Genomic DNA, 24,854 nt, shown 5'->3' with positions numbered 1-24,854 from the left:
GCTTGTGTGAACTAAATGGCGTACACCAGCGTTTGTGCTCGCGATGTTGCGATGGAGACATAGTACAACAGTACAGTCCACTTCTTGATGCACAAGTAGCGGCGCGACTAATATTGTGACTGCGTTGACGTTATGTTTTATGGTGCCCAAGGCGAAAGCTTGCCTAACTATGACGGACACTGCTTGCAAAATGGGAGAACGTTGACGCTGCGTAAACGCATATTAGCGCTGTTACATTTCAACAGCTGCCAGTTCAAAATCTGCGAGACGGAGCCGGACGCGCGGCGCGGGCAAGAGGGAGCCGCAGCTGAACGCTGTAGGCATATAACAAAATCAACAAACGCCGCGCTCAGCTGACCGTTCTACGTTTTATGCTGTCTCTGCTCTTTTCTTTTCTCTCTCTCTCTTTCCTTTTTCTGCCTTTTGTTTTGGTGCGCCAACTTGCCTACAGTTCCTCCTCGCAACAGAAATACAACTCCATGTGCTTTTCGCCACACCTTCTGCCGCGATGGATACTCTGGCCAATAGGCGCGAGGCCTCCGCGTACCACGTGAGCTAGGCAGACCAATCGTAGGTTGCCGTTTTCAAATTTGGTTCGTCTTTGTCCTGGGCCCGTGCAACGAAAATTTGCAGTGAGCTTGCGTGCGGCCGTAGATTTTGCCTTTGCATTGCGTTTCCCCGTGGAAAATCGATTGTTGGAACCAATGTGAGCGTTTGTCAACGTCTTGGGCACACCCTTTGCGTCGAAACACGCAACAACTAAGGTGAGTCGTTCAACGGGAGCGCCACCGATCTCGCGCGCTGCCTCCTAAACAAAGCCCCTTCCGGGGCGTCAGAGCTACGTGAACGTCCGCCGCGCCGACTAACCTCTCTTGCAGTGGTGTGACCGAATTTTCGGCGGTATTTTGGAAAGCAAAAATTATTTCGATAAAGGAAATTTCCTGTTGTGGGCGCTAGCTGGAGGCGTCGAGCAAATCGGTACCGTGCGCGCGCGGTCAGCAAGCAGACATTTCGGAGAAGCCCCTGCCGCGCGGTTGTCAAGAGAAGGCGCCGGGTTTGAAATAATCACTTGTCGACCCGCTTTCAGGTTTGCGATGCCGTCTTGTCTTATAATTTGCCGCGTCGACACGTATCAGCGTCTGTCACTTCTTAACTCGGCATTTACAACAGTAACAGCACGACAGAAACCGACTCGCGAAAGCATCGCTGGCGGGAACAAGCTCCCGCGCAAGTTTGTCCCTCTGCAACGGTTCCTGTAGATTTGCAGAAGAGTCGGTTCTTGGCGCAAATGCTTGCGGAAACCGTGGTCGTGACGCAGTGCATATGTCATTTGAGATCTGATTTCTGGTGGCGTGGGCGCTTGGCGCACAATTTGAATTCGTTGCGCGAATTTCAAAAACTGCTCCACGCGCGAGTGGCGAAGGGACGTGCGCGAGGAATATTCTGTCGGCCAGAGCGCATTGCTGTCGAAAACGAAATAAACCTTTCATTTTCGTGTGTGCTTTAAACCTGACGATGTAGATGCGGGTCCGGCATGTCGAATGTGCTCGGCGACCTCTTATCGCTTGTTACAGGGTCGAATGTCTGCTTACTCGGTACCGTGTCGGTCGGAACGAAGGGTAGAACTGGAGAAGGCGAACAGAAAACCAGACGTGACAAGGGCTATCTTGTCTTTAGCGCAAGATAACGCCGGTCTTGGAATCTATTTATATCATTTGTGCCCTTTACTTTTCAGTTCCGCGACACAGATTGTCTCGCCGCTTTCACCCGTCATCTGTGCAGCTCTCACCCAACTACTGTCGCGGCGGATGAGACCACTCTTAATCCGGCAGCCTGCCTAACTATATCTGCTAATTTTTCGAGTGTTGCGTCGAGCTTTACAAAAAAAAAAAAAACTCTACGTACGCTAAAAAGCTTAGCTCACTGGTCACTGACCATACCTTTGGGAGCCTTCAGATGGTGTAAGGACACCATTCGACAAATTTCTGAATTCAGACACATTTCTGATGCTGGCGAACTAAGCAGTTGCAACGACCCTGAAAAAGTCACTGTGATCTAGCAAACAATGTGTTTGTTACATGTCAGTTGCTGCAGTTCCCACTTTGCCAATTTAAAATGTAACTAAATCATTGTTATGGTGCGTATGTATCCCACAAACTCTGAGAATCGGTTGTTATGCGAAGCATATTGCAGGTAGCTGGTTATCAAGTATCACTTGGGCTTCTGCTCTTTACTACATGGACAAAGATGTTTGTGTGAGGTGCGAAATTTTGTCTGTCGCAACAGCAGCTAGGCGACGGTGAAGATGATGTCAGGATGACCGATTTGTTGTGCCACACAGCACATAATGTTAGGTTTATTTGATTCAGTCAAGTTTCCCTGCACCTATTAACGGTGCGCTGTACCCAGGCCTTCGATTCCCCGAGGTGCAGCGGTGCACCCTGCATACCCGTGCTCAATTGAACAAGGTGCAAGACCAGATGCCACCGCGGTGTAGTGCGCCCTTGAACCTTGCAGTGAGTGGGTGCAGCCCGGCAAACCGTAACTGGCACCACCTGCACCTTTTCTGAATCGAACGAACCTTTTATAATGTCATGCGGGACTTGTGTTTTTGCAGTACACTGTTCGTAGACTAGGTGGACATGCACACACCGAGTAGGTAGAATGAAATGTGCAAAACGACGACGAAGAGATGTGAAGAAGACTAAGGCAATATAGGATGCTTCTTGGGGGAAGAATGGTCACAAGAGGTGAATGGGCACACATATACAAATAAATATATTTAAGCTCTCTGTACCTTTAGGTACCCTTATACCCTTATGTAGGATTAGCCAAAAGATATGCAGATGCCCAGGAATGGATAGCCCAAATGTCAGAAATTTTAAGAACATCAAAGAAGCCATTCTTCTTGACGGCACGAAAAAGAGGCACCACAAAGAGAACTCAAGTGAGGCCCGCTTTGGCAAATATAGTTCAAAAAGAGTTGTTCTTGGGCAAGTTGGTGTGCTTTACTATACTTTTTCGTGTTCTCTGTGTGGTATCTGCTTTTTGCACCATCAAGAAGCAATATATAGTAAACTGCGCTGAGTTTCCTAGCAAAAATAGTTCTTTTGATCAAAGAAGCCATTGTATACTATACACTAGTATTCTACTTTGATGTCTGTGTGCTTTTGAGATATCTACAAGCCATCATATGTGTCAGTTTGATGTCGTGATTTAACATTTGATTGCACAGGACAAGAGGCAGTCCCTGGCACTACTTCATCGAACAGAATTCTGTGCTATATATGCCATAGTATCCAGTGGCAGAACCACTGGATACCAGAATACCAGAAGTCAAAAGCGTTGTGTATTATGCACTATTCCATGCAGAGGTATTTTTTGCGTCGGAAGGATACTTATGAGCTAACATTATAAGTGCATATGCTACACCGTGACTTATGGTTTCATTATGCATAACAGATTTGCGGTGACTGGCATCTGTTTTATTCAATAGAAATTAGGTAATACTAACCGGCTTGCCATACAAGAACTCAAGGATTTAGCCTAATAATGCTTACACTAAAATGCATGCTGCCCCACCCACCCCCCTAATTTCTCTTAAGTTTAAAATTCACAGGATGGGAGATGCCGCCTAACAAAGGTTAATCTTTCATTCACAGCTGCCGTCATGGAGCTATACGAGGAGGCGTTCAAGTTACAGGAGATGATTGAGTCGGACATGCGCGCCGAGATGTCACCGTCGGGAGGCGACCTGCGTTGCGGCATGGTCGACGACTCGCTCGATGCCTTTGATCCGCCCTCGGTCTGGACCACAGGCATCTCGCTTATCTCCGACCTGGACGGCCTTGAGGGCCTGCTGGTTGACCCGCAGACGGGCCTGCCATCACACCACCGTTCCTCCACAGGCTCCGGCACGCTGCAGCTGAACGTCACGCTTGCGGCCGTCACCACCGCAGCCACAACAGGTGCGGGAGTGACATGTGGCACTGTGCTTGTTTAGCTGCGCACTCTTGAGGGCAAAAGGTTTTAAGCTGGGTTAAGGAAGGTGTCACATCGATATGAAGCGTAAGCAGCGAGGTTGTGCAAGCATCTTGCTTCACAAATGTCTGCTTTGACTCCTATGTCGTAAAGTAGGCGATGTTCAATTTGCACTCCCGCCTCACCATGCAGACATAAGTGTGACCCCAACGAATCACGAACGTACAAACCAACGTTCGGAAAGCAAGATGCGAGAGAAAACTTAAATCTTACCCCGCCCCTCTAGAAATTTCATAAATCTTGGTGAAAATGGCGAGAAACAGACCAGGTGGAAAACACCTCGAAGTCTTAGTTAACGTTGCACTGTTTGTCCAGTAAGGCCTGTAGACCGTGTAGGCGGCAGTGTTTGCGTACTAATTTTTGTTCGGAAGCCCTTGAGATATTGCATATCAAGTCGATAACGAGAGCCATCAGGTTAATATTCTGCTTACCACAGCACCAATCATTATGCTTGAATACAAATACTGCATGGGAGTCGCGCCTCTGACTCACCAGCATAATGTGCAGTTATGTGGCAGTGCTCGCTGTTAGTAGACGTTGGTGTACACATGGGGCACAGAAATTGTTCAAGTTTCAAGCTCTTTATTTAGTCGAGAGTCTGATGGAATCCTGTCCAGTCAGGCAAACGCACGCTTAAGCGGAAAATTGGGTTACTGACCAAGTTCGTTTTGACTTGGTCAGTGACCCAGTTCTCTGCTCAAAGTTCTTGTGTGGTTTACTGGCACTTGTTGGAGAGCGCTTTGCATTCACTGATGCCAGTATGTCACTAGCCGAATGCCTTGCACGAGGTTCCTTATGCTGTTGCAATTTCATTATTATACCTTCTATCAATGTACTTCTGAGACACATAGTAATTGTACTGGCATGCGTTGAAGGCACTCATTAGAGTGTTCTGCCTTAGGGCGACTTCTCAGTTTGAAGTCGTTCAATAAGTGCCCTGGCACCACAGCTCCCACCATGCAGACCACGTCGTCTACAACGTCCTTAGACCAGCTGAGCGTGCAACCCATGTCGTCCCCATCGTCGCCGGACGACGACGCGGGCATGGTGGCATCGCTGCAAGAAATGGCACCAGCCGATGATGCCCTGGCACCTGGTTCCTACCCTAAGCCGGCCTACTCATACTCGTGTCTCATTGCCATGGCACTGCGGAATAGCAGCACAGGCAGCCTTCCTGTCAACGAGATCTACAGCTTCATGACGTAAGTGGCACTGGGCGACTGTCATGTCTCATCTTGCTATAGGGCAGGCTGTGGCATTTCCAGGTGCATCACTTCCATAGTCTTTGCCTGCTTCAACTTTGCAAGCACCATGCTCCCAGGGGTATACGGAGCCGAAGAAAAAATTGCAAAACGTACTGCTGATAGACAGAACTTGAAAGAACAGTGTTGTGGCATCATTGTTGATGCACAGTCAACTTGTTTACAAGAGCTTATGTGGCACGGCTGCTGCAAACAAAAGCTTAATTTCTGCATGGTGCATTGTTTTGCCATACAATGCAGGCCCTGAGCTTTCTGCCTGCCCTGTCTTATTGCACGTACTACGCTCCATAAATTTTTGAAGCCAATAGCACAGCTTAGCACTGTTATACACCAGTGTTATAGATCTGGGCTCTTATTACTAGCTGTATGTGTCGGCTGTATGAGCTCTCTACGTTCTAGCTCCATCAACATTTTGGAACTGCCCAATGAATGTGATCGTAGAAGTTGCCATTGTCACCCGTTTGCTGCTGTCAGTATCTGTGTCGTCCGACTTCTGTTGTACAGTGCTCATCTCTTTATCAACCTTTCCTCTGTGCAAAGATTGTCGGCCTGTTGGCGAACACTTGCATGGGTGACAACTCTCATAACATTCCTTCTGGGCACGTAATGCAGGGAGAACTTCCCATACTTTCGGACGGCACCGAGCGGGTGGAAGAACTCGGTGCGCCACAACCTGTCCCTGAACAAGTGCTTCGAGAAGATAGAGAAGCCCGGGGCGCAGCAGCGCAAGGGCTGCCTCTGGACTTTGAACCCGGCCCGAGCGGCCAAGATGCATGACGAGCTTCTCAAGTGGAGTCGCAAGGACCCTGCAGCCATTCGGAGAAGCATGGCCAACCCCGAGCGCCTCGAACTGCTCGAACGTGGCCAGTCCCTGTCCACAAATACTGCTCCTGGTGACTCCTCGCTCAACAACGATGAGGAGGGCTGACAACCCAGTCCCGTCCAGACCGAATCGCGCCCCTAGTCAGACGGACTGCACACACGCTCCAGGTGCTCGCTTGAAACTGGGGTCCAAGGCCCGGTCTTCGCTGCGGTAGCCGCAGTCGAGCACAACTCTGAATGGAGTGTGGACATCTTTGATTCTTGGCTGCACGATCTGCCGCCAAAGGTGCTGCATCGGTATAGTGCATCTTTCTGGGGCACCGTTGTGATAAGTCTGAGCACCAAAGCACCGCTGTTGTTTCAGCTTCTCCGGTTTAGGCTCGCCCGGTCAAAGCACGTCCACCACTGCTGTCACATATCACTGACACTACTCTACAAGACTTGACTACTACGTCAGTGGTGAATCAAGGTAGTGCGCCAGATTGTAAAACAAAAAAAAAATGATACCAGTGGATGTGGCATGGTTGGTAGTCGGTGCAAGAGAATTGAAAAGACTGCATTTTGCACTTCCTCACAGGTGGCCTCTAAAATGCTGCAACTCTGCGCGTGACAAGAGGTTCTGCAGGTGGTGCCTTCTGGTGCAGGGTAGTGTTGACACACATGGACAAAGTTGTGTTGTGCACTTCCTAAAAGTACATATGTATACATAGTCACTCTCCGGTGTTGCCATTTGCTAGGCAAGCACCCAAAGCAAACAAAATGAATTTGAAGGGGCGTAGCACCAGCAAAACGGGGGGGGCATAATTATACTCTGGCTACACTGGCATTTTCAAAGGAAGATCCTTTTGGTAGCTGCTATACACAGTTGGATTCAGTGGTCGACTGGCTTGCCAGATGTATGAAGAATGCTCTCAAGAAGGGCATGACTGGCGATTCACTCCCAAGCGTTATGTGCATGTGAACACGATTGCCCTGAAAAGCAAACTTAACTGCATATATTGAAAATTTCACTTTATAACTAAAGTTTAAAAGCAATTACAGCAGAGTCAAGGTTTGAGCCAGCGAGCCTACTGTTGTGAGAACATTGCACAAAGCACATAAGTGAGATTTGAGCATTCTAAGAAAGCAACATTGGCCTTGCAAACAATTTAAAAAACTCACTTCAGGTGCAAGGTTCCCTGTAACATAGTTTCAGTGTTGTTAGTCTAATCAGTCGGTAGAGTAGTTTTACCCATGTGGACAGTACGTGCCTGCCACCTGTGTAATCGTGTGGGATGTGTAAATGAAGCCTCATAATAATGAAGTGTCCAACATGAAAGTATATTATTATTCATTTGTAATAATCATACATTCATTACATACGGCTATTGCCAAGAAACATATTTACTTTATAGCTGGTGATTCGTTATATGAAGGTTCAATTGCACTGCACTTGGGAGTGTGCAAAGTTTAGCCACAGTTATGCAGACATTCCATGCAGCAGTAAGACAGAATTTGAGTGGAACAACTGTAGAAAGAAGTTTGCAAGATGTCACCATTAGCAACAAAGACCCCTGTAATGGTGCGGGCCAGTCACATTCAAAGACGCAAAACTGACTAGTGCTTATCGAAAAATATGCAAACATGGTGGCAATTTACTAAGCAAGAGCCCCAGCAAGAACTTCACCTAATTCATTGCTGTGCGAAGCTGCCATGACAAGCGTAAAAACAGCTACGATTCACATTTAAAAGGATAAGGAACACAACAGAGTTTATTCACGTTGCAAATAGTTTTACTGCTTATGAACATGTGAGCAGATAGCCCTGTGAACTGCGATTGTGTGGGAACGATTGAAAAGCGTGCATCTGTGGGAGGCCATCTTCAGTGACTTGCAGAACCTGGGTGCGATTCGCTGCTAAAACGGTGCCACCTGGATGTGCAAGCAGCTCCTGATCTCAAGAGACTTCCAGCTTTTTTGGGGGGTCCCCGTGGCGAAGAGAAGACTATTTATTGACGACGTCCATCCGAGCGGACACTCCTCCAAGTATACGGAGGCGGCGGTTCTGTCCCCTGAAATGTGGGGGTAGAGAAGACAGTTCACGGAATGCGTCGACGAACTGCAAGGACGAAACGGTGTTGTGAAACTGGTTTCGCCTGCAATTTTGGTGCTGTACATTCTTTTTCTTGCGTGCAAAGAGGCAAGAATATGATGCTGCATTTCGCCGGTGGCTTATGTTCGTGGGGAAAAAACAAGGGAAAAACGAATATGGGGAAGGGAGTCTTCGACAATGCATTGAGTCATTTACGCACTGTGCCTCTTCGACGGTCTGGTGTAATACGAGATGCGAAGGGGTAGCATGGTCTCAGCCCAAGTGATGATTTTTGTGCACTTTATTTTCACCGGGTCATCTTCCTGTCAGTTTTTTTTTTCTCACTGAAGTCATAAAGAGTATATTAACACAAAAGACTGGCGAGTCCCATCACTGAACATGAGTACAAAAGAACACAAAATGCAAACATTAAGTCAAGCTGAATTTTCAGATAAGTGCCACAAAATGTCACTTTTACTGCCAACAAATCTTACAAGTGAAGATGACAGGAAATGGCACAATGAAAATGCAAGAACCAGCTTCTAGTGGCATCCCATTTCTAATTGGTAAATAGTAAATTATTGCCAGTAAGGTAACTATCTTGCATTCAAGCCCCCGAAACATAAATTTCTTTTTACTGCTGGACACTTGCTCATGTGACCTCTTTACATAGCTTCCAGTCCTGTTTGCGTGAGCTGTGCCTACTGAACGGCACATCAGTAGCAGCCAAAAAACCAGGACCTGAATTGCTGGTTTGGCTCAGTATTCCTGTGTGGTGCCAATGTGTGGATAATGCATTGCTGCTCGTTTTTCTCCAGACTTTAACTGCTGCAACCAGGAGGCGTACCGTCCTTGAAATTTTCTTGGGTGAGCACGCTCCGTTTACATAGAAACGGAGTTTATGTGCTTCGTTACGTGGCGAGCTTACTTAGTTTACAATACTCCATTAAGTGGCAACCATAATCAGTTTACATCCTCTGTTACGGGGCAAGTATACTCCATATATGTAGCAAGTAACGTTGCAAAATCTACACAAGCAGCGCATCCGAAGTCTCACTCCGCATGTTGTTTTTTACCTGCGATGCTCTTATGGAATAGCTGCTTCGTATACAAGATGTTTCCTACTTTTCTTTAGACCAGGCAGAGGTTTTTTTTTTTTAATATTACTTGTAGCAGTTGTAGTCCTTGAGTTAGACTACTTGAGGCGGCGGACATTACTTCACGAGAAATTAAGATGCATAAGAGACTAATGAACTTTTATACAGGGTGTCTACCAACCGGGAATTCTCAGGGATTTTGAACAGTCTGGAAATATTCAGGGAAAACTAAGGGAATTTGTACTTTTAACAGGGAAAGTTAGCTGTTGGGAAAATTGAAAGGGAACGAAAGTGGTGTTAATGCTGGCTCCAGTAACGGAGCAATTGCAACGAATCGTCATTGACGCCGTGTCATCGGCGTGAGGTATTGCCAGAGTAGTCAACGATCGATTTTCCAGACGTCCGATTTTTCAAGCATGACCGATAATTCGCACGGCTTTGCAGCAACACCACGTACTCCATATAGTCAATGTATATTGCCCTGACTGCAGGTCTGAAGTGGCATTGATTAATCAAAGCCACCACCGCCGCCATTTTGATTACCTCGCCGCCTCCAACCGGCATTCTCGCACGCAGATCCGCTGGCAGCCGTAGCCACCACTGCGGCAACGTTAGGCCTAGCTGCTTTTACGTTCGCTATTAAGCTTCTTGCCGTGCGATGCTGTGTTTTTCATTGAATGACTTCGCCGCTGTCAGCAATGGCACCGACTCCGCCTTTGTAATTCCTCGCCATTGGCTTCGAAGCTAGCAGAGCACAGCGCGTTGCGTAATGCCAGTCTCCAAAAGTTACCTTTGCCTTAGTACAGAAATGTTACGCAGTGAAGGATAACAAGTGTGGGAAGGGGCAATTGTCACGGGACACAGTATGTATTCCTTAATTATACACGCGTGCAACCCCGTCTCCTGTCACAGTATGAGCACCGATATGCCTAATAAGTGTCCTGGCAGGCCTTAAGAGCTTTTTCGGACGTGCCTGTGCCAATTTTAGCCCTTGAGGGCAGTCAAAGACATGCATTCATTTTTTTCGGACTGCCCGATTTTTCGGACGATTTTGCGGCCCCTAGGGAGTCCGAAAAATCGGACGTTGACTGTACAACTGACCAAGAGGATGCTTCAAAGGATCCATGGGGTGGACGTGCGGCAGAAGGCAGATGAGAACAGAAAGGACCGACGCACTGAAGAATTAACGAGAAATGAAACGTGCCGCCGCCTCTTTGAAGGAGCTTGAGCTCAAAAAACAAAGTATTGGCTGACGCCGAGATGCAGGTGTCCCTCATTCAAACCAAAATAAACTCTTTAAAACAGTTAAGCAGTGAAACGCAACACTGAGATGTGTACAGGCTGAGAGTATGTCGGCACATTTGAGGTTGACTTTGCAGCTGCTGAAAAAGAATCTTAGTTGTGACAAAGTTCAGGCCTCTTACCGATGAGCTTGCTAACAGTTGATACAAATAGCTCATATTCAAAAATATTTACTTATGTATGCATCTCCTTTTCATTCGTATTTGAAAATGTTCGACTCAATTTGGAATGGGTTTTACGATTTTTTTCGCTGTGCATTTTACAAACACCTTCTCTTTGTTTTCTTTTTAAATAATATAGATATTACTCCTTACTATTTAAACTGGATTAAGTCATCTTTTGTTTCAACATGCTTACTAGAGAGTGACAGCATCGAGCAACATGGTGTCAGCCTGTCTTGACATAAAACAAAGTTCTGGTTCATTCAGGGAATTTTGCAAAGGTGCTCAGGGAAAACCTGGAAAACTCAGGGAATTTGGAAATGTCAACTTGGTAGACACCCTGTTTATACCTTATGGTACATATTGCAATTTATGAGTTTGTAGCCGGTGAGCTTACAAAGCATATCCACTTGGAATGAACTATAAGGATTGCATGGGCTTCGAGATAGGTGCCCTGAAACTTGCAGTAATAAGTACAAAAGTAATGAACACCCATGTATTTCATTGCAACCTTTAGGAATTAATATATCAAGACTGGCGTCATTCTGAAAATTCATTCCTAGTGGGTACACCTCATGAACTCTCTAGCTGCAATTCGTAAATAGCAAAATGTGCGGTTGATATTTAAACAGTGAATTTGTGATTTTTCTAATTTGTTCATTGTGCATTTTGATTTTTCGTGCAAATGTCCACCTCCAAGTAATCCAGCTTTACGACTAGAATTATGGTATCCAGACTCAACTTTAAAATATTCTGCACGGTCTTAAAAAAGCACCTGGTATATTGCAACTAGAACTTGTGGGCACTAGGGATTGTCAGATTATGTATTCTATTAAGTTGCTCAAACATGTCACTCGCTCATTCTGTTGTAAGTGGGCTCACATCTTGACCCATGTGATGTAATACATACGTCATATTTTGCATGACATAATGCGAGCGCCAATTTTATGTCGGATTACATGATGCGTGGCTCTGTCTTTCATGTGTGACGCACTATTTTTCAGTTGCGAAAGCAAGCAGTGAGAGAAGTCGCTTTAGCCTTCCGAGTGTTGCCTGCTATAAGTGAATAGGAGTATGTTGTGCGAAGGAACTGGTCCAACATAGATTGCCCATTCCACCAGTTGATTACTTTATCGGTAAACCTAAAGCCCTGTGCGAGTGTGCAACTTGCGCTATGGTGAGCATACAAAGCAGCAGCACAGTTGAGTTACAGGCATGAAATGGACACGGACCGTCACCACTTACGTCAAGTACAATGACATAGTCGTCCTTGAGCCTCCTGCGAGAGTCCTTCTTGAGGACGCGACACCTGGGAAAAAAGAACAAGAAGAGTCCAATGGTATGGCTTTTCACTTTCTTTCGGCAACTTGCATGTAAATAGCAGGGTATCGAACCGAAAACTGGGAGAAAAATATTTTTCTCCTATTGCAATATTAAGATTTTTTCACTAAAGTGAAACCGAAAGGAGGGAAAAATTTTAACTTTTCGATTCAGGTTGGTCACCTTTTCTGGAGCTTTTGATCCATGTATTGCCTCTACTTGTGGCTAAACTATGCTACCTCATTTGTAAATGTGCGCCATCTTGCCATGATTTTAAAAAGTAGCAGCTCCGTTGGTACAGTTCTCAGTGTATTGCGTCAGGAGGCAGACTACGTGTTGCGTTTATGTGACAATATTTGCATCGCATCCGATGTCTGGACTCTCCAGGCTGCGATGCGTGCAAAGCACCCAGGATGGTGAGGCACATACACTTGTTGCTTGTCCCCGGTACGACTGTGAACTGCAGGCATTGATCTCTTTGTCAGCCACTTATCAACACGCTGTTCAGTAAAAAAGTGTTACTGCGCCATTGACCGAACATATCAATGAAGCATGCCATCAAGGCTCTATTAGATTGTTTTGTTAATGCAGGCCCAGATTCATGGCTGAGACAAACGGGAACATGTATATAGTCGCATCCTACTACTGTCTGTCCGCCATCGTTCTCACTCGTCTATTTTTCTCCCTTTCCCTCTGAGCAGAGTAGCAGCATCCCTGTGTTTCCTCAATATATTCCCTCTCTCTTTCACAATAAAGCTTTGCTTCAGATTCCAGCACTGGTGTTGGATCTGCATCATTATCTTGTAACTACATGCAGCTTGAACAAGTGGCGTAATCTTTCAGTGCAGTTTAGCAGCAGCAAAGAGTTCTGCCAAAATAAATTTGTGCTCTCTTCCTGTAATTGTTCTTACTTGAACCAGTTTGAACTGTCAGTCTTTTGTTTCGGAGTTGAACTGGAGCTGAAACGTTCTAGGTAAGCCGAAACAAAAAGAAATTTCGTTTGACACTTAAATAGTTGCAAGGGCAACCAAATGCCATGAACTATATGACTAACTGCTAGTCTACGTTAAACTACACCACGGCCCTGCGGTTTCAGGTATTGTAGCGATAGAAATCTTTTTTTTTCTTAATTTATCCATACTGGTGCTACTCTTCAACTGGATTACTGCTGTGATATCTGCGCATAAACTGCAAGTACTTGACAGTAGAAAGCGAAAAAAATTATGCCGGTTAAAAGGGGCCGGCTGTAATGCAGTCGAATGCGTCGGCCTACGCTATAAGGCACTACAGGGCGGTCGCACTCAGGCTTTTCCTGGAAGGTCCCATATCGTCTCTTCCAAGCACGTGCCTTCATTGCAGTCGTCGATCTTGCAAGACGACGCGCATGCAACCGCCGCAACTTTGGCCGGCGTCCAGATGAAACCGGGAACGGGTTTCTAGGAAGCGCGGATCTCTGTACGTGGCTTTTGTTCTTTCTTCCGCCGCAAAAAAAGAAAAAGGTTGCCGATTTGTGTCCGTAGTAGCCACCGTACAGGAAGGCACGAGCTGCTTCTCATTAGCAATCGCGCGTTTGCGTAAGTCGCCGAATAAATCGCGCCGTTCAAAAATGGTCACTCACAGACAGCAAACTGCGCCCACGATGGCGGCAACGATGAACGCCGTGGAGAGCACGAGCAGTGCGACGAACACCTTGGGGTCGATCATGATGGGACGCCGATGACGCCTCGCGATGCATGACCAGCAGAGGCTGCGCGCGGTCTAGCCGGAGAGTCCACCTGCGACCGCTGGAGCTGCCATACCGCAGCCAGCGCTGCTTCTGCTGTAGCGGACGGGTAGAGTTGGTTCACCGCGCGGTGTCCACGGCCGTCGCCTCGAGAGACGGTGGTTTTGAAACGCGCGCTTCACACTCCGGCGCGGTATCGCAGTCAAGAGGCTCCGAGGATGCTAGGAAGCAGAACGCCGGCAGAACCGCGGTCGCGTCGGCGACGCTTTCGCGATGCACACATGGCACGGTGAAGCCGCGCTGGTAACAAGCCCTCGCCTCCCGCGGCGATGAGGGGTCCAGGTGCATCCACGCCGCCGATGTGCGGGCGAGGAGGTCCCCCGTTGCAGCTGCCGATTGACGCGGTCCTGTTTGGGTGGTGCCGGGCGTGATTCGCCACCCCCCTCTCCTCGACGGGGCAGTCGAGCGCGAAAGCGGCGGGGCAGCTTGCCAGGAAGAAGAGCCGCGATCCCGACGATCGAGAGCGGCGTGGGGGCGCACTTACCAGCGGAGAAAGCGAAACACATTCGTGCGGGCCATCGATGCTGCCGCGTGTCGACGAGGAGGCGACGGACCGCGGAAAGCACGAATCTAGCGGCGCTCCATTCTGGTTTTCGAAAGTGGGCGCGCACATCTCTGAGGAAGCAACAAGGCTTGAACAGGCTCAAGACGTTGATCTCGCCGCCCTCTTCGAAGCGCCGCTGGTCACAGAATACGGTGCTCTCAGCTGGCTAGCCAGCCTTGATCCATCCGCTCGATTACAGTGTACTAGTAGCTCGATCCCCTTGCGGTGACGTACGCGACCCGTGAGCGCCCGTCCATGCCCGACTCCCATTGGCTGGCTGTGCGAGGAGCGCGGTTGTCGTCTGGCGCGCGCCGTATCATACGACTACCCGTTCTGCCCGGCGCTGCCGTCTCCGCGTTGCGGTACGTGCGGTCGAGGTAAACAAAGGACCGGCGTTCCCCCCGGTCGTGAACTTGCCCGCGCTGCTGGGGAAGATCGCGCGCCCTGTGGCTCGAGCCCGAAGAAGCGAGGACGCCGCGACTCGCTATGGTTTGTCCCGCGGGCCATGGACCAAGCGGGCGAGCCCGAGGTGCACGTTTGGGCGAAGGCGGTTACCGCGGATGCGGCCTGCGAGCAGCAGCTCATCGAGCCCGCCGAGGTCGTGCCCTGCATTACCGAGGACTGCGGGCCGTTCTGCAAGATCTGCCACATGCCGGCCCGAGACGATGACCCGCTCATCTCGCCCTGCCGCTGCTCCGGCACCGTGCAGTACATCCACTGCGGGTGCCTCACGGTGAGCAAAGAGCGCGCGCGCGCACAGCTGATCGCCAGCTGACCGTCGTCCGCACGGAGCTTGCGTGCGCGCGCGTCAAATTGATTGCGGTCACTGGAATGGGAGATGCTTATCTGCATGGTCCACACGAGTGCCTGCTCAGCGTCCGGCAGTTCGCCTTACGCGGATGAAATTTATAAGGGCCTCTAAATATGGAGCAGTTATTCCTGCTATCGCGGCGCTGTCGTTAATTGCACTCGTATATGCATAACGGGGTTACAAAAGAAAACGAAGAGAGAAAAAAAAGGTAGTCTTCGTGAAAGCGGCGGCTTCGCGTTCGCGTCCCGCCTCGGTCGCGGCAGATTCTAGGCGGCTGCCGGTTTTTGACGCTAATCAACAATTAACGAAAAAAAGAACGTGCGTTCTCTCTGTTTAGTCGTTTAACTCTGATATGCCCCTCCCACGCTCTAATTAACATCCTTGAATTCGTACAGTCCCGTTCGCTTAATTCGCTGGTGGCCAATTGTTGTGGGTCTCTGAGCAGCGCAAGCGAAACGACGCCCCGCATCTCGGGCTGGTGCCCCGGCGAGGTTAATGCTCCCTCGAGCTGCTCGTCGTCGTCATTCCCGAATGGTGCACCCCGAATCCGGTCCGGATGTGCATGTTCGTACGCATGTTGCAGCGAACGGGCGGAGAAGCTCGCGAATGAACTTGAATTGCGTGCCCGGGCAATTATTAATCTCCATGTAACGTTCGCAAGTATTTGTGTTGTGTGACGTATACAGATAAAGCCAACTACTGGCAGAAGTTGCACACACAATGGCACCGAGACCAGCACATCGGTGGAAAGAAATAATTGATCAAATAAATGTGGAAAGGAATAATTGATCAAATAAATGTGGGAATTGAAACTGTTTGAAGAACAACAGCTGAATGCTTATTTGAGTGTCAAGTTACACCCATTTATAGCCATTCTTAAACTACAACTTCTTCCTTGGGAATTAGATGAGCAGTCACAGGTTTATGTTCATATCTTTTGGTTCAGTCTGCTCCTGTTTTCAACTAATATAATTAGGTTGCTTTTGATTGTATACTTCGCGAGGTATGTTCTCAGGCATTGGGGTATTGGTGGAAGCTAGACAAGTGCAGCTGTTATCAGCGCATCATTTCAGAAACTTATATTGGTATATACAGTACAAGAATGGCTGACATTGGCTTGAAATTCCCACACCATACACATGCACATCAAACCTTTGCTTTTGCTAAATAGCCTAAATAGAATGTGGCTGTCCTAGCATGTGTTTGTTTGTTTGGCTGGAATACTTTAAAACACAGTGGCTGTATACTGTAATTGCTTAGTAGAAAGGGTGAACCGACAAAGCCACACAATTTTGCATAGAGGATCGCTGACAGTGATTCATCATTTTTCATTCAGGCCACGGAGAAAAATCAATAAAAAGCAACTATAACAGCATCATGCAACAGTTGTGCTCTAAAGGCAAAGGCTGATAACCAGGCCAGCTATTATGAAACTATTGTGTTATAATTTGTCATATGTGTGTTGTGATGTGTCATACATGTTTGCAAACATTCAACTTGATTGAGGTTGATACCAGAAAACCATGTACACAGGTACTCTGGTGAAGGACTGATTCTAGACATCAGCCAATACAATCTAGCTAGCACTGAACTGAACCACTAAACAACAGATTTGTCTCTGAAAGTTTTCTCATTGTCTGTGCCTCTATGGGTTCCAAGTTCTTTCATTCTTTTTAATTTTTTAATGTTACTTTCAAGAAACCAAAGGATATGTACGAAACACTGTTTGAACTGATAACCTAAAAGGTAGTAGCTGGTTGAATACCAAGCAAGCACTCAGATTAAGTGTAACAGAGGATACGCAAAGCAGCATTCAGATTAACATTTCTCACAGGGCAACATAATGTGCCAGCTTTCCAATGTCCACAACTTCATGTGAATTGAATTTAACATAAAACTTAATTCATCATGCAAGGTTTCATGAAGAAAGATGCGTCTGTCATAAGATGCGTAGTAGAAATTTAAACTGTCAAAGAATATTTGAAATACCAAAGTAAAGTAGATGAATAAGTTAATATAAGTATTGCACTGTAAATGCAAGAACAACGGCTTTGTTGTTTGGTGTGCACAGCGCTGGCTGGAGATACTGAGTAAGAAGTCCCGCAAGCCGCCAAGCTGCGAGCTCTGCCAGTACCAGTACCAATGGCACAAGAAATTCCGGGCCGGCGGCTCCTGGCGCCTCCCACCGTGCTCGCCACGCGACAAGGTCCTGCACAGCGTCTTCCTGCTGGCAGTGATCGTCATGGTGGCCTGTGCCACCGTCACAATCGTCTGCTTCCGCCAGGAGGCGCCGTCGACGACAACAACGACGTCCGGCCGTCGGAGCGACCTCACCCACTCGGAGCTGGTGACGCTGGTGTGTGGGGTGCTGTTCTTCCTGGCCTTCTTTGTGGCCATGTACGTGGAGGTCACCGCCCGCAGCACCCTCTACCGGTTGCTTCTGCGATTCGTCTATCTCAACCAGCAGTGGTACATAGATGAGTACGACGCAAAGCGTGGACCCGTGGCTGTCTGACGTGCGCTTTTGACCTGCTTGCAGGAGCAAGTTTACAACTAAGCTTGGCTGGAGGTTTGTTTGATCTCTGTAAGTGCATTTGAAAACAAATAAGCTGTCTCACCTTCACTTGTGTAAGGCAGCATGTGCTTGTTTCTGTAAGGTGTTTGTTGTCTTTGTGCTGTTTGCTGCCTGTATTGCATTTCTTTTTTAAAAAACAGTCTGCGGTCCTCTGTCTCCACCAGGGAACAGTCTACAACTAAGCAGTCTCAGCTTCGCCTTAAATGTGAGCAAACTTGTGTTTGCCCCTGGAAGGTGTTTGTTGCATTTGTGTTCTTTGCAGGTCTTCAGTGTTGTCAATTGTCAGATTGCCAACTTCGTGAGATGCAGCCCTGTTGGCCAGGGCTGGTGCACTCTTTTTTGCTGTTGTCTGGTCACTAGGTTAATGGGACGTCGCAGAGGATCGCAGTGGTTTCTTAGAAAACTCCATGTGCTGCATCATCTCGGCTGGTGTTAATCACCGCCTCATTTTTCCTACCGAGCTTGACTGTAGGTTGAGCGTGTTGCCATGAAACCCCTGGAGCACCTAAATTCCTGGCACGTGCCCGGTGTGAGGAGACGCAGAAATCCAACACTATGTTGCATTGATGCAGCGTGGACGTGAATGGATCACGTTTCTTGCGTCAAGTGCGAGACCCCTTTGCAGCCCAAAACCTTGACTTCTTTTACCCTGCCTTGCCGTAATGCTTGAACGTCCGTGAAACGGTCATCGGCAGCTCTTTTGCAGGATTATTGTGAGGAAATGGCAAACAAATGAGCAACCTTGCTTTCCTTTAGATTAAAGTAAGTGAGACTATGTGAGGGCAGTGCGCTCAGCGAGGCCATTACATGAGCTGCCAATTCATAGCAGAGTGTGGGTGCAGGCCAGTCGGTGATTCATGATTTTGGGAAGTTGCCGCAAGCAAATTACAAGACTTGAAGAAAGGGACAACACGAAGCGGTACTGACAACGAATGACTGATGCATCAGTTGTCAGTACCGCTTCGTGTTGTGCCTTTCTTCAAGTCTCGTGTTTTGCTTGCGGTAGCTTCCCAAAATCATGCCAATTCATACTGGAACATGGGACATGCGAAAGGGCACTGGTTGTCTTGTCGCATGTGTAGTTGTACGTCTTTGGCAAGCTTGGGCCGGGCGTCCAGGGGCAGTGGAAACAAATCGAATGTTTGTTTGGGGCAACGCTGGTGTTACAGGATGATGTTACAATAACTGGGTCCATGTGTATGGTCTCCCAGCTGCATCAGCTGGCCATTGTAAGCCAAATAGAAAAGGTGGTGGTTTTTCGCATTTTGCTCCTTCACAAGCTTCACTATTGAGCAGACTTTCAAACGACATCGCATTTATTGAAGGAAGTGAACTAATTTTACAGCATTTCATCATTCTCTTTCTTTTTATACTTTTGTGTGCGGACAGACATTCGGCATTCCATTTGATGCGAAAAGTTCACAGTTCAAACGTCCCTATGCTTTAATGTTGCTTAAACATTATATATATAGTAGCAGATGGCGGGCAGGATCTGTGCCAACGTGCGAAACTTCAGAAGCACTAGTCCTTTAGGCAATAGAGAGGAATGAGTCTCACAGGGAGTTGATTAATTTATTTAATCAATCGATCAATCGTAGGGGTCAGAGAGTCTCGTGTCATAGCAGCGGAAGGTGTGTGACACCTTCTTTTGAAGCTGTGTACACCTTGCAGCTGTCAACTATCAACAGTCAGACCATGTGCTTTTTTGGGGTGTTCCAAAAAAGCATGTGGCACAATTTTAAGAGGGCTTTTCAGGCAGGTGTTCACGCCTGCTCACAAGAGTCCGGCGCAGATTACGGTTGTGCCCAGGGAGTTCTTGTCGGAAAGTTCTATATGTGAGAGAGGGAGCAAACGACCAAAGGGACTATCACGAATCCCTCTTCATGAAGGGGCAATTTTCCAAAGCACAGCAGCTTTGCAGCACCTACATGGCTTGTCAGGTGGTTTTAGCTGCCAGGCTTACGTGCAGAACCATTGCTCCTAGCACATTGTTCCGTGCTAGTTGGTCAGTGCCAAGCCCTGCATTAAAGTGTGATGTGGCTGTTTGTTTGTATGTGACAGTCTTTCTTTTCTTTTCGCTCAATTGGCACTTCCAGGCAGCTGTTTAGCCAAACCATCTAAGCTTATGACCCTGCGTACCAGTGAGCTTTGTACGCTAACAAGTGTCACTGGTAGTTAGTCATATGAGGCTGTATGAGGGAAACAGACAATAAAGCCAGGATAAGCATAGGAGAAATTAACTCATGTTTATTTCATTGGAATGCGCAAATAATATGAAAGGCAAAATAAATGTGGATGGGAAAAGACAGCATGCCGCTGGTGGGAAACAAAGCCGCACCTTTCGAAAGACAAAATGGTGCTCTACCATTAAGCTACCACGGCAGCCGTCCTCCCATCAACTCACTCGCGCATTTGTCCGACATGCTGCCATGTGGTTGTATGCATGGGCATGCTGGGATGTGGCAACTTTGGATTGTCACCTTTCTCAGATAGCCAAGGCATCACCAGATACATCTTGATAGCAGCATTCATCTGTTATGATTGTTCACTCCTTACTGAAGCAGCGTATAAAAGGCAAATTTCTCTTCATTATTATCTAAAACAAATTTTTTGCTAAACCTTAAGAACTCCTGCCGGGTTGTATATTAAATGTACTGGCGGGCACTGAAGATAGAAGATAATTTACACTATCTGCACTTAGTGTGCATTAGTTTGAATCATACAGTTTTGTTTCCTTCATTTGTTCAATAAATCCGAGTAAACAGTAAGAAAAGATGTGTCACGGGCAAGCAAGGACTTTGTATGGCGATTACATTCCAGGAAAGCATTATTGAACCATAACCACAATGAAACTATGTTTTAAGCCAAGCCACGTTCCAAGACAAGGATCACACGCCCACATCCCAGCCTTCCCACGGTGACACAGCACCCATTATCAAACTTGTAGACTGCGGCGCCAAATTTTTCTTGTAAACTCAATGTCCCATGCTGGCAGCCACTGTGCGTGACTTGGTGCGTGAGCATGTGTTTGAGCACATGCAATGCAAGTGCTCTTTAAGGCAGCTGCTCTTCAAGGCAACACCACTGAGAGATTTGACAGTGGAATGCCTGTTCTGCTCAAGCGCTGGTGCATGTTGCCCTTTAGGGCCAAATGACTGCAGAATCATTTCTTTGCTGTTTAACTGGTTTTCTTTCAGCCCTTGCTCGAACGAAGAAAGTCCAGCTTCATGAATATATGTACTACTTGAAAAGACGTAAAATAAAATAAAAGGGTCGATGCTTGTCCGCCCATCAAAGCGAGGAAACAGTCAGCAGCCCGGCCAGTGATTTTATTTGCATTGTTATGTGCTGTTTTTAATGCCTGAAGGCAAAATGCAGAGCTTGGCTTTTGTATTCACCTATGACCTTTAGCAGAACTGCTTCTATGGATCTGATGTTTTTACATCACTGCAGAGGTCAGTAGTCGACAAAGCTACATCCTGGGCACACCGTATTACATCTTTTCCTGCCAACTTCCATTGTGGATTTTTATCTAGCTGTAAATTAACTTTTACATTCTTACTTTACAGCCTCGAGGTAAAGCAACCAGGCAGTGAAAGGGCACATAGAGGTGCAACGGCCCAGAAAGGCTTGTTAAGGCCTTGTTATGTTCCCGACATGGTGTCTTGTTTGTGTTCCAGCACCTTTTTGCATTTGTTTTTTGGAAATTACAAAACCAAATATGCAGCTAAGAGAATGGCTGTACTGCCTTAGGTCATAGCCTCATTCACACAGCTGCAACAAGGTGGAATGCTGTGGGCATTTGCTCCGTCATGGGCTGCCTTACTCCCGTCTGTCCAGATGTCTGTACAAGAACTGCTCGTTGTCCATCTAAACGGTCGGCCAGTAGCTGGCTGCCTGATGTTAAGCTGAAACTGGCTGGGAAAGGACAAAAAAGAAGTGCTCCATTTCAAAAGCGAGAGAGCTAGCTTCATGCCAAGCGCAATTGCAAGAGCTGAAAACACATCACCGCCATGTTTTTAACATTATCTATTGGGCTAATTAAATGCTAACCAAGTAGGTCTAATCTTAATAAAGTAGGCCTAACCAAATGGGTACAACCGATTATATATAATCTAATGGGCTGTCAGCCCATTGTAAGAATAAGAAGCTGCTGTAGCTTCCCAAAGTCAGTCCTGATGAAGAAGTCAGAAGGACTCGGAAACATTCGGTTAAATTTAATACACCTACTTGGTTGAAGTTTAATTAGTCTGTATAATTTCAAATGTTCACCTCCTAACTTCACATTCTGCTTGTGAGCTCCACATACAGTCTACAACTGGAATACTTTGTCGAAGTGTTTCCAGTTCTGTGCATGACTCGCGGAATGCGTTTGCTTAACCTGGGCTGGTTCAAAGCGCCTTATAAGGAAAGGCTCCGACGCTCCCGATGTTCTCGACTGACCGCTTTTGGGGATTCCTTCACTTCTGCATGATGTAAGGTGCAGTTAAGGCCTAATAGAGCCACAGGGCGTAGTCGGTAGATGGCCTTGAGAACTGGTTGCTATCCAGCTCCGACGGCAGGTGTCCACTTCAGCTGGCTCAACGTGTCTGTGGGCATTGACAGATGGCATCCGCAAAAAAATTTTTGTTTGGGAGGAAGGTACCAGAATTCAAAACAATCTTTTCGTATTTGCCGGCTGTGGCTTGCCCTGTGATGCTTCTTGTCATATTTCAACATGGTACTTAACTCTGACATTATGACAAGACACGTGGCTGTCGCCACCATTTTGATTGTGTTGAGCTTTATCTCCGGCATTAGAGAAAATGTGTCCGACTTCTACGCTGTATAGAATGGGCAGAATGTGAGCCATGAGTGACCTTGCACTGTCTTTTCTTTTTTTTTTCTCTCTCAATCTCGCCTACTTAAAAGTTTACTACATGTAATTGTTCATGAAAACTTGGTGTTTGGAGCAGATAGCCAGCTGCCTTTTGGTGCAACAGGGAGGGAGGAGGGAGAAACAGTCAGGCCAGCAGGGGGTGAGGTAAGATGATTAGGTTATGAAATCGATTAACTGGAGAACACTAGGAAGAAGGAAGACCTGTTGCCCTACCAGTGATGAATCCAACCGCTGCGCTGACAAACATGAGCATTTGGTGTTCCAGCACCTTGTCACAACGATGTGAATTGAAACACCTTAGTAGAGCCCCACATTTGCTCGCTGTGCATTCTCCACTGAGCAGACTTTGCAAAGGGAATGCTTTGTGCACTGCACTCTTTTTCTGCGCTGATGACCAAAGGAATCTCTCAAACTGTGTTCCTGCTAAGGTGCCTTCAACATCCTTGCGCTTGATACTGCTGTCATTGCTGTTCGACCTGAAACTTGTGGGTGAACTGCACTGGTTGTTTCGGAGGAGTTATTTGAATCCTTGGGCAAGTGCTGGTGTCGATCTTGGATTTTGCAACTTCTAACCTCCTGTGCGAGAACATCATATTGCTAGTATAGCAGCAACATGATGTGATGTCACTTCTGTCATGCAGCAAAGCCAACAGAAGTGACGTGGTGCTCTCCACCTTCCGGTCAAATCCATGCTTTGGTGGCAGAGCAAGACAGAGTGATGCACCCCACAATGGTTTGATGTGAAACAACTGCTGGAAAATGCAGCTACACTCTGAGCTGACCACTAAGGAAACAAGTTCTCTGCTGTGGAGTAGAAAATCACTCTTTGATCAACCAGTGGAATTCACTTTCAATGGATAACGCACAGGGTGTTTTCTTGTTACACTTGGACAGCCGAGGTGCCAATCCATTGTGCATTTTGTCGCTCACATTGTACTACTAGGGTGCTATGCCAGACTCTTGTCAAATTATCCAGTGTTGTCCAATTACGCCATGTTGGCATTTTGAGCCAATCAGAGAGGGTCCTAGTGTAGCTGGCTCCGTTTGCCAATCAGAGATGACAAGGTGGTGAATTTGACAACGGAGTGGAACTTGGCACTGTTAAGGATGGCATCCCTGGACAACTCGATACAATCAGTAAATAAATGCTGATGTCGTGAAGACAAGTAGACGCTGGACTAGGTTAGAATGGTACTTGGGTCAATTGGTGCATGACTAAGGCAGCTTACATTCGCATGTACTGTAGCGGAAATTATGCTGGTAAATTTTTTAAAGGCCCTCTTCTATTGTGATGCCTTATTTGCATGCAGATTTGCTGCAAAAGGGTGCAAACATGCTGTCATCCACTGAGCCCATTTTGGGACCAGCATTTTGTCTTTGATGTCTCTACATTTCCATGCCTACCAGGCAGCTTTAAGCTTCAGTTTCCTGTTTGTAGGCGCAAAGCAGTCATATTTGGCATCGGCACTCTATGCTGGTGCGTGGAACAGAAGCAAAAATTTGTGTTTTGTGATTTTGTGCGGCACCTAAAGTGCTGTACTTTGGGAAGAAGACGGAAGGATCTCGACATGCACATGCCCTCGTGGCATGTGAAGCAAGTGTCACTGTGCGTGCAGTGTGAAAACGTGCTTGAATAATAATGTGCCCTCGGTGTTTGTGGCAGAGCTTTTGCCACAATTTAGTCACTGTTGTTTAGTCATGTTCAGAGTGGAATCTGTGTGGTCCATGAATAAAGAGACTTTGGTGTACAAACTTGTACTTGTGGTGTCCTGGTGGCCAAGCATGTCCATTTGTGGCAAACAGCTTGCCAGCACTCTATGTGCAGTTAAGTAGCTGGCATTGGGGCATTGCTTGTCAGATATTGCTCCGCAGACCTTGCTCACTCACGCAGACCACTCTGAAGTGCCATTGACGGAAATAGCCTGTTAGAAAAGTAAGCGTGATTGTTGAGGCATCTATGGCACAACCTATCTCTGTGAAACCATTTCTCTACTTTTAACACAGACCATATAAAAATTTTAAAAAGAAGAAATAGCTGACACAAAACCCAATTTGGCCAACTTTTAAATGAAAGCACTGCCTAGATGTAGTGGTATCTAATCACTTCTACCTGTAATGCTCTCAGGCCCTAGAACACTATCTAATAACTAAATAAATAGACAGATTTGCGCGGCAGCAAGGAAGGCT

General features: G+C 47.0%; 2 protein-coding genes and 1 long non-coding RNA gene across 4 annotated transcripts; 2 read left to right on the top strand and 1 right to left on the bottom strand.

Moving 5' to 3' along the window:
• Positions 1–468: 468 nt before the first annotated feature.
• Positions 469–7,692, top strand: LOC139049576 (forkhead box protein F2-like). 2 transcript variants are annotated; one of them, XM_070525133.1, is made up of 4 exons: positions 469–764; positions 3,663–3,968; positions 4,991–5,243; positions 5,916–7,692. In XM_070525133.1, the coding sequence occupies exons 2-4, from the start codon at positions 3,671–3,673 to the stop codon at positions 6,229–6,231; spliced, it is 867 nt and encodes a 288-aa protein (XP_070381234.1). In that variant the 5' UTR covers positions 469–764; positions 3,663–3,670; the 3' UTR covers positions 6,232–7,692. The 2 variants fall into 2 exon arrangements, with proteins under 2 accessions (XP_070381234.1, XP_070381235.1); XM_070525134.1 differs by lacking the exon at positions 469–764 and adding an exon at positions 828–1,087.
• Positions 7,693–7,848: 156 nt separating this feature from the next.
• LOC139049578 (uncharacterized) lies at positions 7,849–14,586 on the bottom strand. The gene is made up of 3 exons (XR_011508407.1): positions 13,694–14,586; positions 12,001–12,064; positions 7,849–8,175 (listed from the first exon to the last, which is right to left on the bottom strand). It is a non-coding gene; the product is annotated as an uncharacterized lncRNA (long non-coding RNA).
• Positions 14,587–14,772: 186 nt separating this feature from the next.
• Positions 14,773–24,425, top strand: LOC139049577 (E3 ubiquitin-protein ligase MARCHF1-like). Its single transcript, XM_070525135.1, has 2 exons — positions 14,773–15,135; positions 17,285–24,425. The coding sequence occupies exons 1-2, from the start codon at positions 14,908–14,910 to the stop codon at positions 17,726–17,728; spliced, it is 672 nt and encodes a 223-aa protein (XP_070381236.1). The 5' UTR covers positions 14,773–14,907; the 3' UTR covers positions 17,729–24,425.
• Positions 24,426–24,854: the final 429 nt, after the last annotated feature.

The sequence above is a fragment of the Dermacentor albipictus genome, chromosome 9 (genome assembly GCF_038994185.2).
Source record: "Dermacentor albipictus isolate Rhodes 1998 colony chromosome 9, USDA_Dalb.pri_finalv2, whole genome shotgun sequence".
NCBI classification, from domain to species: Eukaryota; Metazoa; Arthropoda; class Arachnida; order Ixodida; family Ixodidae; genus Dermacentor; species Dermacentor albipictus.
This window is presented reverse-complemented; position numbering and strand designations above follow the sequence as displayed.